The sequence below is a fragment of the Athene noctua genome, chromosome 12, assembly GCF_965140245.1.
Source record: "Athene noctua chromosome 12, bAthNoc1.hap1.1, whole genome shotgun sequence".
Lineage (NCBI taxonomy): Eukaryota > Metazoa > Chordata > Aves > Strigiformes > Strigidae > Athene > Athene noctua.
In genome coordinates, this window is record NC_134048.1 from 19462778 (window position 1) to 19479695 (window position 16918).

Here is a 16918-nt window from a genome sequence, read left to right on the forward strand (position 1 = left end):
GTAGAACTTGGTAGATAAATACAGATCTACTATGCAGGGACGAGGTTTTGACTTCCAACAGGCTGTTCCAGTGACAGCTATTCTTTGAGATGCCTGTAAGTGTTATGATCAAATGTCAGTAAGACACTGGTGGCAAAGAATGACTGCACTTAACTTCTGCTTGCTGTGTTATAAATATTAAAATTGGTGAAGTGTACTTGGAATGTGTGTAGCTTAACAGTGCAGCACATAGTTGTAGTCTGTCAGCACATAAAGCTTTGTCCTGAAGCTCAAATACTGATAAGTTATTGGTAATTTGTCACCAGTGTTGCCTGTTTTCCAAATTAATTGCCTGCATACTTCCCTTTTAACCCTTTTACAAATGGTGAGGTTTGCAGCTTGTGATTGGCTTAGATTTGTAAAATATTTGCTGATTGGCCTTCTTGAGCCCTAGCAAACTGTACATTCAGAGTATGTCGTGTCAAATAGAAGTAAATTTGCAGGCATCCAAAGACACTGAGTCCAGATTTTCATTCTGGTTGCCCAAGTTAATAAATCTGTCTAAAGTTTAAAAACAAAAAAATCCTGCTGACATGCTCAGTGTTTTATTTACATTAATTGCTTACTTGCACATTACATTTTTTTTTTCATCCTCTATTTGTGTTAATCTGATTTAATATGTATTCTCAGAAGGTTTGTGGCTTCCATTTTCATTATTTCCTTAAATCTGCTCATAAAACTTTGTTTTTACTTACCCGAATAGCTTTATGACCCTTAACTTTGAAAAGAAAGTAGCATATGTGTATATAAATTTAGCTTACAAGCTTCTTGGTAGTAAAATCATGATTTTTTGCAAGAGGTGTTATTTCATTGCAAAGTATTTTAACTTTGGCTGTTCTTCAGTCCTGTTTAGATGGTTATTAGGATCTCAGCCTTCCAAGGCACTTCAAGCCCTTGTGGCATTCCATGGAAGTAGATTGGCTTTGTAAAGAAATCTATGCTAGTCCAAATCTTGTTACAAGATTTGGGTTGTTAAGGCCTGTGTGATAGAAAACTTAAAGGTCTGTTACCAACGGAGTTCTTGAAAATGAACATCAAATGCTTACTGGCTTAAGGCAAAAATGCAGATCAGTTAATCTATATTTGAGTATTTTTTCTGCATTTGTCCTGCTTTTTGGAAATCACCACCATCTCTTATTTATGAGCTGTGAGCAAAACCATATTTAGAACTTGTCTTTTGTTAAAGTGAGGATGCATGAGACTCTTATTAAACTACAATAAGTCTTTACTATTCCTGTGTCAGTTCTTTGTAAACCTTTTCAGTAAAAAGCTCAAATTCGCTAAGGACTGAGCATCCTTACCTGCCATTAAAATTGCCTGGAAGCTGAGAGTGCTCAGGGCCTGGCCCAAAAACTGGGATGTTTTTCCCTGGTACTGTATCTTCCTGCTTTACATGTTATGTATAGTTTGTTCTGACTGTGCTGTGTGTTCACTTTAGTATTTTTGCCATTCTTTTTCATTTTATTAGCGCCATGCCCTATCACTTTTCCCCTCATTGATTTCAAAACAATGCATCTGCAGAGAGAAGGGGAGGGTAAGTATGGTTCGCCATACGTTCAGTTATCTGCCTTTTGATAGTTTATGGTTTGCTTTCTAACTAACCCTTCACCTGCTGTCCTTTATATCTTGGGAATGTTCTGATCTGCAAAGTTTTTGTTTACTTTTTTCTAAAAGGTCCCCTTCTTGTTCTGTGTAAACAGGCAAGATTATAGCTTAAAAACAAAACAAAAAAATCCCAACAACACTTAGTAAATGTACAATGGAAAGCAGGTACAAGGGTTATTTTTTAAAAGATTACGTTGTGGGTTTTATTGTTGTTCTGCACACTTTGAACCCAGTTTTCAAATTTCTGATTTGAACTGGAAAATAAAGGCAACTCTCTGAAAGGAGAAGGGGGGTGGGGTTTTAAAGGGCCTGGAGGGCCATGTCAGCTTTTTGTTAGACAGCAAGAAAACCGTATCTGAGAATTGTAAGGGATGTTAGCAACTAACTTTTTATAGGGATTTAAAAGAAAAATTGATTGTTTTGGAATCCCCTGCCTAAAAGGAAGTCACCTTGCCCAAATTAAGAAATCTCTTTTTCTCAGTGGTGTCAAGATGGATTAAAACTTAAAAACCCAACAACAGTCCTTTAAAAAGACTTAAGCAAATGGGTATTGTTGCCTAAAGATTTTTGTCAGGCTCACCTTCTTCAAAACCAAGAGGACAGTCTTTCAGAGTACATGTGTAAGGTATGAAAATTAATTTCCACCGCAAAATATTGCAATGAACAATAAATATATTCTTCTGACTTTGGATTTCTGATAAATAAGGCTCTCCTGCACTGTTGAACTGTTCAGAAATGCATACTCCCAAGATACACTTTGAAAAAGGGATCCTAGTGTGCATACTTCATTTCAGTACCTTTTTCTTTCAATTTTTATATGACAGAATTTGTAGCTTTCTGATGTATTTCAATGTTGTTATTCACTTTGTATATGACACCACATCCTTTATAGCATACAAGACTAAGCATTGGGTACGCATTTTTTGTTTCCTTTTGACTCTTGTTTATAGTTCTGTTAACAGAGAAGTACCATTTTGTGTCCCTTTTTTATCTTCCAGATCCATTTCCTGCTTTCAAATCTTGGCAGGAGGACAGTGAATCTGGAGAAGCTCAGCTTTCCCCGCAGGCTGGAAGGATGACTAATCATCCGTTGGAAGAGGACTGTCATCCGATACTGTCACATCGGAGTTTGGATTTTGGGCAAAGCCAACGTTTCTTACATGATCCAGAAACATTAGATTCTTCATCCAAAGCACTTTCTTTTGTTAGGTAGGTGTTCGATGGGTGTTGGGGCAGGAGATGTTACTGCCAATATGTAAATACAGCTGTTTAAGAACTTCATGGGTTTTCACAATATGAATTAACTGAAGACCGAGGTTAAATGTAGCATTATATGAGCATGGACTGTTCTGCCTGCCCAGGAGCTGCCATAGTGAGCCACGCCAGAGGTTCATCTGTCTCTCAAAGTGGCCACTGGCAGATGCTGAGGGAGAGGATAAAAATAGGGCAAGCTTGCATAGATTTCCCTGGCATTTGGTCAGGGCTTCTGACAACCCACTGTAATGGCACTTCCTGGGCTGAAGATAGTATTTCTATCCTTTGTTTACCAGTCTTTACTGGACTGCAGGTCTATGATTTTATGTAAGTTTTGTCCCCACCCCGTGGTATGAATATCTATTTTCATGTTGCGTAATTTTGGATTTGTTTTATGTAGCACGTTGTCTATTCCCGGTAAAGAGAGCCAGGTTATACAAATGATTGCAACTAAAGTGTGTAGTATGGTCTGGGCAGATTCTTCACTTGGGCTGTGGAAGGTCTTCAGAGGCATGGGATAGCAGTATAGTGAAGAGTTGGGTTCTTAATGCAGGTCCTTTCCTGCAGATTTAGAGGATCAAGCCTGTTTGACCCAGTGTATGAAAGTGGAGTTGTAGCCAAACAAGCTGCAAGTTATTTGGTTGATACTAGGGAGTGTGACCTTCCAAAATTATAAACAACCTGTGAACTGTACTGTCTACTACTGCGAATATGGAAGGGAATTTAAGAAGAATTTCCACGCTTGTTAGGGAAGAAATAATCTCATAAAAATGAGAAAATCTGGAACAGGAAAGACCAAGTTTAGAGTCTCCAATTCTCTGTCTGTCATAAATTTATTAGTGCAGAAAGCTGCTTGCCCAGTATCTCCAGTTAGTGCAGAAGACAGCTGACAAGTACTGTTAAAACGATGCAGAAGACTGACCTGTAGAAAAGTGCTGATTGTAATAGCTGTTCTCCTCATTCCAAAACTAATAAGGATCTACACTAGGAGATTATCAGATTAGTGTTTCTAATATCTTGAACTACGTAGATGACCCTAGCTGTGTTGAGGGGTCTTTCAGGCACCTTGTGTAATAAGCGTGTTAGAAAATTCTCATGGTCAGTCTGGAGATAAAAAGGCTTTTCACAAGTAGCATATATGAAGGAGCTGAAAAAGTGCAAAAGATGATTTTAAACCAGAATCACATACTCTAGAACTATATTAGTAAGGCCAACAGATGATGTAGATGGTTTTTAGATAAGTATCTAATAACTTGCCTAAGACAGTTAAGTGGAGCTGTCTTAATTACCAAGGATTGTTCAGTGCTAGCTTCTAGCCTAGGCTTTATTCTGTGCCCAATACTTCCAGAAGTACTGAGTATCTAGTAACTTGGATAAGTAGCCTAGCCACCAGAAAGATCTGAACTGCTCTAATGACAGTATAATTAATGGTACATTAGCTTATGACACTTGAGTTTCAAATGCTGTTTTTCTGTTAGGGGTATTACTGAAACTAGAGAGGAAAAAATAACAGGTCACATTTTAAAGGCAGCGGATCAAAGCATTTTGATTCAGTAAGTAAATAGCTCTGAAAACAATGGATTATGAACTGAAGAAAAAAAAAATTGAAATTAGTCATCTGTTACTCAAAAATACAAGTTGCTTGCACTTGTTTAATTATGTAAATGGCATTTTAAAAACGTTTTTAATACAGAACACGAAGAGCATCCTTTAGCTCAAAAGATGACAAAAGGGAAGACAAGACACCTTATCAGCTTGTCAAGAAACTACAGAAAAAAATAAAGCAATTTGAGGAACAATTTGAAAAAGAGAAAAACAGTAAGGTAAGTTACCACTTCTGCTTTTCCTTAGGATAAAGGACTGCACGGTAGAGCTAAGTTACTTCTTGTAGTTCATCACTAAATAACTGTGGGCTCACAAATGAGAATAATTTTGTTTTACGCTGCTGTCTGCAAAAGTGAACTGAGCAACAGCCATACTAGAAAATGTGCCATAATGCCTGAGCCCGAAGAAGGGCACACAGTGATGTTTCTGCAATGAGACTGAGAGGGTGTCAAATATGTGAAGAGAGAAGCGTCTTACCACTCTCTGGTTCGACTTCTGATGTCTTGTTTCAAGTTTATTTTCACAAGTGTTGTCTGTTACGTTGGCACTGAGATCTGATCTCGTACTGAGTGGCATCCTTGTTACTGGTCATGTTTGTTGTCATAAATATTACCAAATCTTGAAAGAAGTATTAATAAACAAGATTTAGTACGTGTGTTTTCATAAAATGTGATTTGTTTGTATTACTTTTCAGCCCTCCTATAGTGATATTGCAGCCAATCCAAAAGTTTTAAAATGGATGACTGAACTTACCAAATTGAGAAAGCAAATAAAAGGTAAGGGATGCTACAGTTTCTGGTGTTCTGCAAACACAAATTATCTACATGACTAAAATGGTGAAGTCATTCAATAAAATGCCACAGCATAGTGAAAAGGCTTCATGTCTAGATTCTGAACTATTAAAAAGTCAAATTCCAATTATTCTTGTGGCATTTAATTCATCAGAAGAGAAACTTTGCCTCTGAAAAGTGTTCTTTTATTTGCAGATTAAAAGAACTGAGAGAATTATTTCTTTTAAACCTTTGAATTGAGCAATTTTTCTCATTTCAGATGCAAAGCAGAGGAGCTCAGATGGAGAATTCATACCTCAATCACGTCCACGAAGTAACACTCTTCCAAAAAGCTTCGGTTCCTCTCTTGACCAAGAGGATGAAGAAAATGGAGATGAGATGCGAGCTGTGCAGAAAGAGAAGAAGCCCACCAAGGAAGCTACACTTGAACTCATTTTGAAAAGATTAAAGGAAAAACGAGTTGAAAGATGTTTGCCAGAAGACATAAAAGTAAGCACAAGATTATGGATAGGCTGTTTCTAAGAGGATAACAGAGGGAAATAGAGCACTGTCAGACCTTGGCAAAATGATGCCTCTGTCTAGCAGCCCTTTGCCAAGCCCTTGTATTTCAGACTCTGTGGGAAAATGATCAAGATGAACCATGTTTTGCTTGCTCACTCTATTAAAGTATTTACAATTATGTACTGACAGTATTGGACAGCTTTAAATGGATGAAGGTGGGATGTATGCTATTAACGAAGTTTGGCTAAGGCATCTGTATAGCTGATAGTGTAGAGAAACTGTTAAAGTGACTTGTTTGATTAAATGTGAATTATTTTGACAGAAAATGACAAAGGACCATTTGGTAGAAGAGAAAACATCTCTCCAGAAAAGCCTCCTGTATTATGAAAGTCAACATGGACGGCCGGTAATACTTGGTTTACTTCATCAAACTATATTAACGTATGCATAGACAACAGTAACTTTTGTGCAGTAGTAATACCAGAATTTAATGCTGGTGTGTGGGGGTGGTGTTTCTTCTCCAAACCACAAAATTGCCTATTGGTTTCCATGTTGACATTGGAGGAAGTTATTGCACTGACTTCTTAAAAAAAAAAAAAAAAAAGAAAAAAAAAGTATGTGTTAATAGGCCCTTTTTTCACAAATCAGTAGGTTATTGGAGTTTGCAGTGTGATTGGTGTGGTTTGGTGCCTTATATGTCTGTGAGGCAAAGAGAAGTCTTAAAAATAAACAACACTATTGAATTTCTTGGGAAAAAGTCTGAAATGTTATTCTGGGTTTCACAAAACCAGAAATGAAAAGACACTTTTTCCTCCCCCCAAGCCTGTGGCATGTATCTTACATAATTGGAGGTATGGAAATTAGAGTGACTAGCAATTAGTGCCTGAATTTCTAGGTTTCTATCTTGGACAGTGATCAGCATGACTAGTCCAATCACAAGATCTTTCCGGTTACTGTTCTGTCAGCCTTCTGGCCTTGGCACACTAGCTGTAGAATCAGCACTGCCGTACAAATCTGACCAAGCCTTTCAGTCTCAATGCCAAGGAAGAATAATGGTCTTGGAGATCTCAGCATTGGTTCTACAATCCCCTAGGGGAGAAAATGCCAGTAACTGTTCAGGATAGCCATTAAGATTCATTATGTCAGAGTACACAGTGGCCAAGAATTGCGAGTAAATCGGATATTAGATAAAATCTCTCTACAGTTTCATCTTTTTCTTTTTTTCCCCTGTCATTTCTGTAGAATCATCATCATTGCAAGGCGCACATTCTTCTCCCCTAGTTCTTGGTCCCTTTTTATCCTCTTTTCCACGTGTCTTTAAAGATAAAGGGTTTGCTTCTGCTAAAGCTCCCCTAACTGTTAGGAAGTCTTTAAAACTTCATCCTGAAAAATATAGGGAGTTAAAGTGAGGAAAGAGAGGAGGAAAAATTACCCACTTATTCCCCTTTATCTGCATAAACCCCATTTCATACATACAACTTAAACTAGTTTTATGTTCCTAGTTGGAATGTACGTGGCCTGGCATGAGAAGCATACCGCTCTGTGTTTGCTTGTACAGTATTGAGTGACTGGTATAATTAATTCTGTGGTTTCTCTGCCTTTAGGTTACTAGAGAAGAAAGACATATTGTGAAGCCACTTTATGACAGATACAGACTTGTAAAACAAATGTTAACTAGAGCAAGCATTACTCCTATTCTTGTGAGTAAAACGAATGCTATTTCTATTTTTTTCCACTTTTGAACTGCTAGGCTGCCTTGAGAAGAGCTAGTGATACTGTTCCATAAAATACATCTCTCTTGTGGAAGATACAGCATGTTGTTGTCACTGTACTTGAGGCATTTGTTTTACTGCTGAGAGCAGAGCAGTTCAAAGCTGTCTGTGACCTTGATGGCTCTTAGGAAGTTAATGGTTCTTGGTGGAAGTAAAGAAGCTGTTCTAACTTGCCGTGGCTGAGGTGTTCCCAAGTCCTGCTAGGTATGGATCCACAGGACATATTGTACTTTTACTCCTTCCAAGAATAGTAACAGCAGTTGCAGTGAAGCCTGCCTCTCTTCTGTGCTGCAGGTCGCTGACACTGGAGGCTCAAGTGATAGGGTGGCTGTAAGAACCATTTCATTCCTTCATGCTTCCCCAGCGTGAGACATGTTATCGATGTCTGCAGCATCTGTGCAACACCTGCGCTCTTTCACTGTGTTTTCACTTCATTTCCTTCTCATTTGCGATGCTTCCTATTCTTTTCTTTCCTTTCTCTGTGGCCTTGTAAGAGATGAGGAAGAAAAGTTTTCATACTGTGCAAAGGAGGTTGATGTAACCTTGTTTGTAGTGCCTGTACAACAGTTGGGGGATGACAGCCAGATGGCTGGCTTTGTTCTTCATGAGCTATAATCAAAATCTCGCATGTTGACCCAGACTTGCAACAGAACGGTTTTGATATTAGCTATTTGACCCTTTTAGAAGGAAGGGATTGCATAGCTGATGTGAGATAATCTCTTTACATACAGACAGTTCTCTGCCAGATTTACATAGCTGGGCAGTGGCTTACTCAGCAGGAACTTAATCAGCTGTTTACGTTGACTCTGACTGTTCTTAGCTGTCTCCTTTAAGCCAAAGTACGTTGAGATAAAGGGACCAGTTCAAGATCATTCCTTTCTTGCACCTACACTTTTGGGTAGCTGCTTTTATAGAAAAATGTGGTGTACCTTGCAGTCATAATTCAGAGTAAGGGCTGTTAGTTATATCAGTATCTCTTTTGAACTCTGTAAACACAGGTTAAACACCTAAGCATTTCTCCGTGACTGGTGAGTGCCATGAAGGTTATTGGTGCCCTTGGCTGGTTGAGTTTTATCCCACCTCTCACCTCAAAAATCTGACTCTCTAGCCAAGATGCATTTTATATTACCAGTAGCCTTATGACTATATCGTAGTCATTCGGGTTTGGTTTTGTTTTTTTTCTTTGGCTGTGAAATAAGGGGAGGGGTGATAGCCAACCGAGAGGATTTTAAATTCAGAAGAGATCTTGGTAACATAATTCCTAATCTGTGCTGTAGGCAACCATGTGTAAAATATTTTTCACAGGCCTCTGCCTTAGGGGTTTCAAAGAGATGTGTGGAGCACTCTAATTACCAAGGATTGTTCAGTGGTAGCTTCTAGGTAGGCTGTATTCAGTGCCAGAATTTCTTTTTGGTTTATGTGACAGTTGCTTCCATGGTATGTCCTGTATGGTATCACAGTATACAAATCACATACACTAAAGCCTGTATGGAAATGTCCAAAGAAGCAGAAAGTTATTTACCTTTCATAAACTAGTTTTTTGACAGGTCACTGTCTGTCGCTTTCGTGTTCCACCTTCCTCCTGTTCAAAGAGTCCATCTGTTGAAATTGCGTCTGCTGTGTAGGGATAACGGATGAGCAGGGCATAACTGCAGGTGTGCAACAGGCAGCTAACACTGGTACCTGTGCAGCACAGTGGCTCCTCTTCTAGCCTGAAGCTCAAAGGATTTTGACTCTAAGGTGGCAACAGATAACTCTTACATAGCACTTCCAATTGTGGGGCTTCAGAGTGGACTAGAAAAAAAAACTGGCAGTATTATTCCCAGCATCTCTCTGGCAGAAGATAAAAAATGGCTTTGGCATCGTGTAACTTCATCTCTATAATCTCCCTGACGTTTGGGAGGAACAAGAGTAAATATGAAATTCAGAGGTATCTTTGTGCTTTATGAATTTTCTAGAAAACATGGAGAGGGAGTTAGAGGGAGTGCTTTTTATTGAGTCAGAAAAATAATATTAGGGTTTCAGATATCTTCCCTGTCGAGGATACTTGGGGCATCTGAGCTTTTTGAGTGATAAGGTTGTTTTGTCTGTGCTCTGTAAGTATGTTCACAGTCTTTTATTTTTCTGAAAGAAAAAAAACGTTTAGGTATTAGGTGGCTTGAACAAAATTCTGACCGCACACAGTATTTAATATGTAATTGCACACAATGATACAAACTTAAATTTTTTCAGGGGTCACCATCAACCAAGAGGCGGGGGCAGATGTTACAGCCCATTATTGAAGGTGAAACTGCCCATTTTTTTGAAGAAATTAAGGTGTGTACAGTGCATTTTAAAAAAATACTTCCCAGCCCTTGTAATGGGGAACTGAAATATTTCATATTTGTTTTGAATTTCTGCTTTGACTTTCAGGAAGAAGAGGAGGAAAGTGATGGTTTGTCTGCAGACCTGAACGATATCTTAAAATCTGCTGTCCAAACGCAGTCTGTTTTAAGCCCGGTTGAAAACTCTGAGTCTGATGTTGAAGACGGTCAAGAGAAGCTGACCCGGGATCTCAGGCTGTCAAGCACTCGTGCTGCTTCTATGTATGTAGAAAGAAGTGACTAATTCTATTACAAAAGTTGCAATTATTGCACTCGACAGTCACGATACCATATATATGATGTTGGGTGGAAGGGAGTGACATGTTCAGCACTTCTAAGGAAGTGTTTGGCTCGAATGAATGTTCTTTCCTCTGACATGTCTGATGAAGATCTTTTTGTATTCAGTGAATTGTTTAATATCTTCTGAACCTCTTACTTGAGCTGTGTAGACAGCAAAAAATTTATACCCTTTTATTAACTATGAGATTTTTCTCAATATTTCACCATCAGACAGCATATTCCTTATGAGCGAGACAAATTTATTATTAGTGCAGCTAGCTCACTTGTTTTTGAGTATGCTTTGAAGAATTTAAATTTTAGTGTAAGGCCAACAGTGTTTTTATTTCACTTGAAATTTTTAGGCCTGAATTATTGGAGCAACTGTGGAAAGCCAGAGCTGAAAAAAAGAAGCTACGTAAGACATTACGAGAATTTGAAGAGGAGTTTTATCAGCAGAATGGAAGGTTTGTTTAGCACAAAACCAGATGCTGAACAGCAGCTTCATTTTATAGCCAAGTATTTTTTTTTATTTATTTTAAACTTTCTATAAGTGTTGCCAGATGGAATCTGATTGTGTATTTTTAATAGTGGAGGAAGTCTGCTCCGGAGTTTTGTTTCCTCTATTACACTCTGTAAAACATAAAGTTTAAAATAGAAGAAGTGGGGCTTTTCCATTTGAAAAAAATTACATATAAAAATACTTTTTAATAAACATTTTTAAATTAACACACCCCCCTGAGATGATCCCTCTGTTTTTAACATAGGGCAAGGAAGTTTGCCTGTTTGTCCTTTGTCTCAGTAGGTCAGTCCTGACAATGGATAATTGCTTTAGCAATTTAGCAATAAAAGGGGATATAATTTTTATTCTTCTCTGTGTTGTTTAGTTCTTTTAGGCTTCTTATTCATATATATGTTATTACGAATTTGATTGAACTGCTGCTCACTGTGTGTAATAGGAGGTTTTTTGAGGTGTATCACCTCATGAACAGAACTAACAACCCTCAAAGAAGGTCAGTCATTTTTCTGACTGGCAGACGTTCTCACTTAACTATACTTTCTGCTGTGTATCTTCTTAACTGTAAACTCCTGGACCATTGGTCACACAAATTCCACTAACATGGCTTCATCATGCTTACTGAGTTTAGGACATAACTCCTGTTGACTGTAATGGCAAATAACAAGGTTAATAATGAAAGGTTGATTTAAAAATAAGTCAGATTAATTTATTATAGTCCAGTCTTAAATCAATCATTCTCTGTTATCAGTTTGTGGGTCAGTCTACATACAGTGAAAATGTAGATAGACTTAATTTGTATTTTTCCGTAATGTATACACAGGATCTGAAATGGAAGTCTTCATATCCTGTTAATAAAATCTCCAGAAGAACCTAAGCAAATGATTTATAAACAATGCTGCAGCAATTGGGCTAAATAAATGCCGCTGTGTTTTCTGTTCAGTTTTTTAAGTGATGGCAATTTTAACTGCAGTGAATACAACGATGTGTCTATTATTCAAGAACAAGCTGCCAAAAATGGTTTTATTTGCTCTAACTGCACTTAGCTGCTTTTGTGTTTGGCTTGCTGCAGTATGGAAGATTTTCTTGAAACTTAGGTGTGCTTCTTTTTACAGGAACGTACAGAAAGAAGATCGAGTTCCAATGCTGGATGAGTACAGGGAGTACAAGAAAATTAAAGCCAAACTTAGGCTGTTAGAAGTCCTTATCAGCAAACAAGATTCTTCAAAATCAATTTAAATTATATTCCTCCAACCCATTGAATAACATGATGTTTCCGTATACTACCACTGTACTTAGTGGGTGCTTGTGTTCATTTGTCATGCACTGTTGAAAGAATCCCGTTTGTGCACTTTATTGTGGTGCCACTATAACATGTCTGAAGGGTAAGTAGGTCCTGTCTAGAGAGCAAGTAAGATTTCTAAGTTTGAGACTGCTCTATCCAACTTTAGCAAATACAGTTTCCATCAAAGTTTTGTTTTACAGATGCATCCATCTCGTTCCAAAACAACCATAGCTTTTTTTTTTTCCTTTAGCATTCAAGAACTTTGAGACTTTTGTTATTACCAACTTTTTGCGTTATTGAAGAAATTATTAATACCATAATGCTACACTGAACTACTCCTCTTGCCTATTTTTTTTATTATGGGGGGAAAAAAGTCAGCAAATTAAACATACAGCTCTTTTTCCTGGAACACTTAAAAAACAGACTGAAATTCCTTTCAAAGGACTGCTATGGAACAACTTTAATTTTTGGTATTCTAAATTGCACCTATAACACAGTAATAATTAACATCTGTGGATTTTGCTCATTAGTGGTCACATTTCCTCCTTGATAAGGATGACAATGGACAAACCAGAAAGTGACCTTGCTTAGTGTCTTTTAAAACACGGAAAACTGAGAAGTTATATCACATGCTGCCTACAGGACTTACGTTACTGTTGTTCATTTTATCATTTTATCGGTTATTGTTTATCAACTAGTGGTGACGTAGTGTTTTGTCTGAATTGGATACTGCATCTCCACTTTCGGAAGATTTGAGGAACATAATGAACATTTCAGTGTATGGGAAATCTGGTGGTGCTCAGACTTGTGTAGCTGCAGCAGAAAAGAGCTGGCTTAGGACATCCCACTGTACCTGAAATAAGTATGATGTCAAGGGCTAAAATCAGTGTAGTTAATGCGCACCACGGGGTGAGCTGTCGGGTTTGAGTGAAAAACTTACTGCTGTTTATCATGATTTTGTTTTACAGTTGGAGAATAAAAATAAGTTACCTAACCTTTATGATGTAAGCAAAACACTTTATGGGCCTTGCATGATTTAGCTTCAGAGTTGAAACTAAGTAATGTTTTGAGTAACACATCTGCTGTGCTGAATGATGATTTAGCTACTAGCTTTATGCTCTTCGACAGCCATCAGCAGCTCGTTTTGATCTGGCAAAATCTAAGTGTTAATTTTAACTGGTGCTTTCTCAGTCGGGTTTTTTGTTGTTTTTGTTTTGTTTTTTTTTTTTTTTTCTTCAATGTATCAGTTTGATTGTGGCCATGTTTTGCATGCACCTACTCTCACTGCATGTTTTTATGACTGGCTAATGTCAACACAGCTATTCTTCACACTGCTTTATGAAAGACCAAAAATGAACTTTCTCACAATGCAAGAAATGGCTAGCCTGTAACCTCATAGACTTGCTGTTCTGTCATGAAGCATATGAAATAGGTTGAAAGTAGGATTTCTAGTGCTCAGATTTCATCTGTGTACTGTAGGATACTTCTTTTGTTTTACTCTGCTTGTAGGCATGTAATTTTGGAATTCAGAAGAAGAAAGCACTAAAACCATTGAGCACTGGTGGTATGCCTTTTTTTGATTTTTTTTTTTGTTTGTTTGTTTTTTTTTTTTAACTGCAAAATGATCTGGGACCTTAGAGAATGATGAGGTTAAACTAGTCTTGAGACCATTTATAAATTTTATTCAGTTCCATTGTGCAATGTACACTTCAGTTACTTTTCTATCAGTCTGCAGACACGGGTGTATCCAAACATTGAAACTAATGTGTACTGTATAGTGTTGTACATGAATGTTTGTGTTTTATATACCACATGCAAAATGTCAATATGCACTATTTAAATGTTTTAAATAATATATTCCTCCTTTATAATGCTTAAATCTATATGATTCCAATATTTTTATAAGTGAGTGAGTGATCAGACTGGTTCCAATTCAGAATTAACAGCTGCTTTGTGTTTGTTATGCAGTGTTTGGCTGTTTATTCAGTATAGTAGATAAGCATGGCAACAGTTATGCTGAGTGTGTTTTGTGCCATCCTTGTTGAGCAATAAATAAATGGTAGAACTAGGCATTTTGTGATATAACAGTTTTACTTTGGTAAAAGCGAAACCTATATATCTATGTGGATATATAGATATGGAATATATATAACTAAACCAGATATAATTGCATTGCTATGTCTGGTGCTCATTGTATAGACTTTTATAATAAAAGTACCTTAACCTTTATTGTCATATATCTGTTTCTCATCATGCTTTCTCCTCCACTGCCATCTCTTAAAAACAAGGGCCGAGTCCTTGGCTGCTCCTGTACGTCTTTGTGGTGTCGGGGTGTTGCTGCGGCAGGTCCCGCTCCCCCGCGCGCTGGCGCTGGCTCAGCCGCTGCGACAGCCCTTGGGGAAGCTCCAGCAGTCGAAGCCTTATTTTCCCTGTTCAGACTGTGCCTCCCAGCAGGGGAGGGACCAGATCGGCTCCTGAGCTGCCAGCTGGGCCCACGGTGCCATGTGGGCTTCCGCTCCTGCCGGCGTGCTGGCCTGCTGCGCGGTGCCGCCGAGCAAACCGTGAGTCTGGCTCCTTCCTGCTCTGGCAGGAGCAGTTCTGGGAGTCGACGGGGCAGAGAGCACGTTCAGCTGGTACTGGGCTAATTAATTCACTGCCAGTGGGTACACCTTCAGCGGACGAGCAGTATTCGGTTGGGTCTCTGTATCCATAATGATCTCTTAGCCTTCAAATCAGTACCACTGCGGTCACTGCTGTGTTTGTGGCCAGAAAACACTGTTATTGCACACAATTCTGTAAACACAAGAGGATGCTTTTCCTCGGGACCAAATAGATTATTTTTTTTTCACAGTATATTGATGTAAGTATTGATGTCTTTCAAACTGACTTCCATTGTATTTTGTGTAAGTCCACCTTTCTTCAGCATAAAGTCTGGCAGGGGACAGAAGAACTCCCAAAGGTGAAGACTCTGCTAGTGGATGTGTGGCAGTGCAGGGAGATGGGAACAAGAAAAATGAGTAGGAAGTTGAGGGAGCAAGTGTGGGAGCGGAGACAAGGCAGCCTTCGGTACATTCCTCAGGGTGGCACAGAATCACCTGCCCTCTGAGCCCATGGCTTTCCTCTAAAGATGGGTGGAAAAGGAAGCGGAAATTCTTAGGACACCGGCCTGAGGAACGAACAAGGTTGCTACAGATCTGTTCTACAGTCCCCTGTTTTTCCTTAGCATTATTTATTCAGTGAAGCTTGCTGTGATCAAGATGCTAATGAGAAGACAAAAATCCCTCAGATAGTTCATGCATGTGGATTTGAAGCAGTTCCCACTAAAGCACTAAGAATACTTTAATGAAGGAAGATAAGCTGGTGTTGAACAGCATTAGACAAAACGTAGGAGAAACATATTTTTGAGGGTGCAAAAAGCTCAGTGAGACTGGGACAGATCTTCCTTGCTGAAGAAGCGGTTCTGAGAGCACGGGTCTGTAGTATTCCAAGCTTTACCTCTTTAAACAGGTTTGCTTGGGCCATTACGTGTATTACAGTGAAGGGCAAGGAGCTTGCTAGGAGAAGGGAGGCAAGCTGTAAAGAGGGCTTCCTGTGCCCCTGAGGGGTAGAGCAAGGCTGAGGAGTGCTGGAAAGCTCTTCCTTGAAGTTCTGGGTAAGTAACTGTGTCTACAGGTTTCAGGACTTCTTTGTAGGAGAGGGGGAGGAAGGCTGGAGCTGCCAGAGGTGCAGTCCAGCTGCTTCCCGGCATGTTGGGCTGTGGAGTTACCGGGATAAACACATCGACAGCCACCTGTGTTTGCTGGGACAAGTGTCCTGGGATCCTGCATAGCAACAACAACCCTTTGGAAACGAAGGGAGGAGGCGTTTTATTTTAAACTGCTGCCTTTTAGAAGAGAGAGGGAAGCTTGGCTCAGCCAGGAGACTGAAGTACAGGATCAGTGAAAACCCCGACAGGCAAACCAACATGAGCTGTGTTGTGCCCAAGGGATCCCTTTTGGGTCCCTTCAAACCCCTGTCTGCTCCCTTCTCCGGGATGCAGCTGCTCTGCCCTGCCATTAGACACAGAGACTGCAGCACCAGGTGGCTTTAGGATATTATAAATCCTTGCAGGATTTCTGTCAGATTGAGGATACTTTGAAGGCTGAGTCAGACAGGGGCTGCGTGGTACAGGTGGGGTGTCGCAGCCTGGCGCTGGGCCCGTGTCCTCCTGCAGCGTGTTCAGAGAGCACATGGCCATGTGTTTTATTTCTTCCTGTGGCTGAGTCCCAGCAACGAACAAATATTAATGACTCCAGAGCAGCAGACAGCTTCTGGCCCGCACGGAATGCCTTGTCTCTACGGCAACAGGTATAAATGGATTTAGGAATAAAAAGGGTGTTCTGAAAAGTCAGGCTGGTGCAAGGGTGACGCAAAGCACCCTCTAGTGGCACCAACTGCTCAGGCCCGACCAAATTGATTTATTTTTTTTTCCCCTGACAGAATAATTTTTTTTTTTCTGAAGGCAACAATAACCTGTTTTGGAAGAAGAATTGTTGAGAAATAAGCATTAACCTGGGCAGCAGATGCACTAGCACAAGAAAGCAGTCAGGGAAGTGAAGGGCAATGGCCCGTGGGCTGTGCTGGGCTCAGAGGAGAGCGAGGAGGGCCCAGGATGCTGCCACTGCTCGTGTTGGCACAGCTCTGGCTCACAACAGCTCCAGAACAAGGCAAAGGAATAAATATTGTTGAGGCGTTTGCAGAGATGCTGCTTACCCAGAATCCTGGCAAGATTGGTCGTTCTTTTCAGTTAAAGCAGCACCTGAAACTCTCAGAGAAAAGACCCAGAAGCAACAATACTGCTTCTATTATCCAGAAATAGAAAAAAACCAAACCAGTGGGTTTACTTAAACTGTGTGAAGAGTTGGGCCATC

General features: G+C 39.5%; 1 protein-coding gene across 3 annotated transcripts in view; it reads left to right on the top strand.

Annotated features, from left to right (window-relative positions):
- The window catches only part of FAM13B (family with sequence similarity 13 member B), a 51301-nt gene extending 37056 nt beyond the window's left edge, over positions 1–14245 (top strand). The window contains exons 15-25 of one of the 3 annotated variants that reach the window (XM_074916493.1): positions 1508–1573; positions 2643–2853; positions 4592–4721; positions 5198–5279; positions 5554–5783; positions 6118–6201; positions 7400–7495; positions 9800–9883; positions 9980–10152; positions 10572–10673; positions 11839–14245. In XM_074916493.1, the coding sequence (XP_074772594.1) occupies positions 1508–1573; positions 2643–2853; positions 4592–4721; positions 5198–5279; positions 5554–5783; positions 6118–6201; positions 7400–7495; positions 9800–9883; positions 9980–10152; positions 10572–10673; positions 11839–11962 (1382 nt within the window). In that variant the 3' untranslated portion in view covers positions 11963–14245. The remainder of the gene's footprint in view (positions 1–1507; positions 1574–2642; positions 2854–4591; positions 4722–5197; positions 5280–5553; positions 5784–6117; positions 6202–7399; positions 7496–9799; positions 9884–9979; positions 10153–10571; positions 10674–11838) is intronic. The other 2 variants (XM_074916495.1, XM_074916494.1) reach the window with 2 other exon arrangements.
- Positions 14246–16918: the final 2673 nt, after the last annotated feature.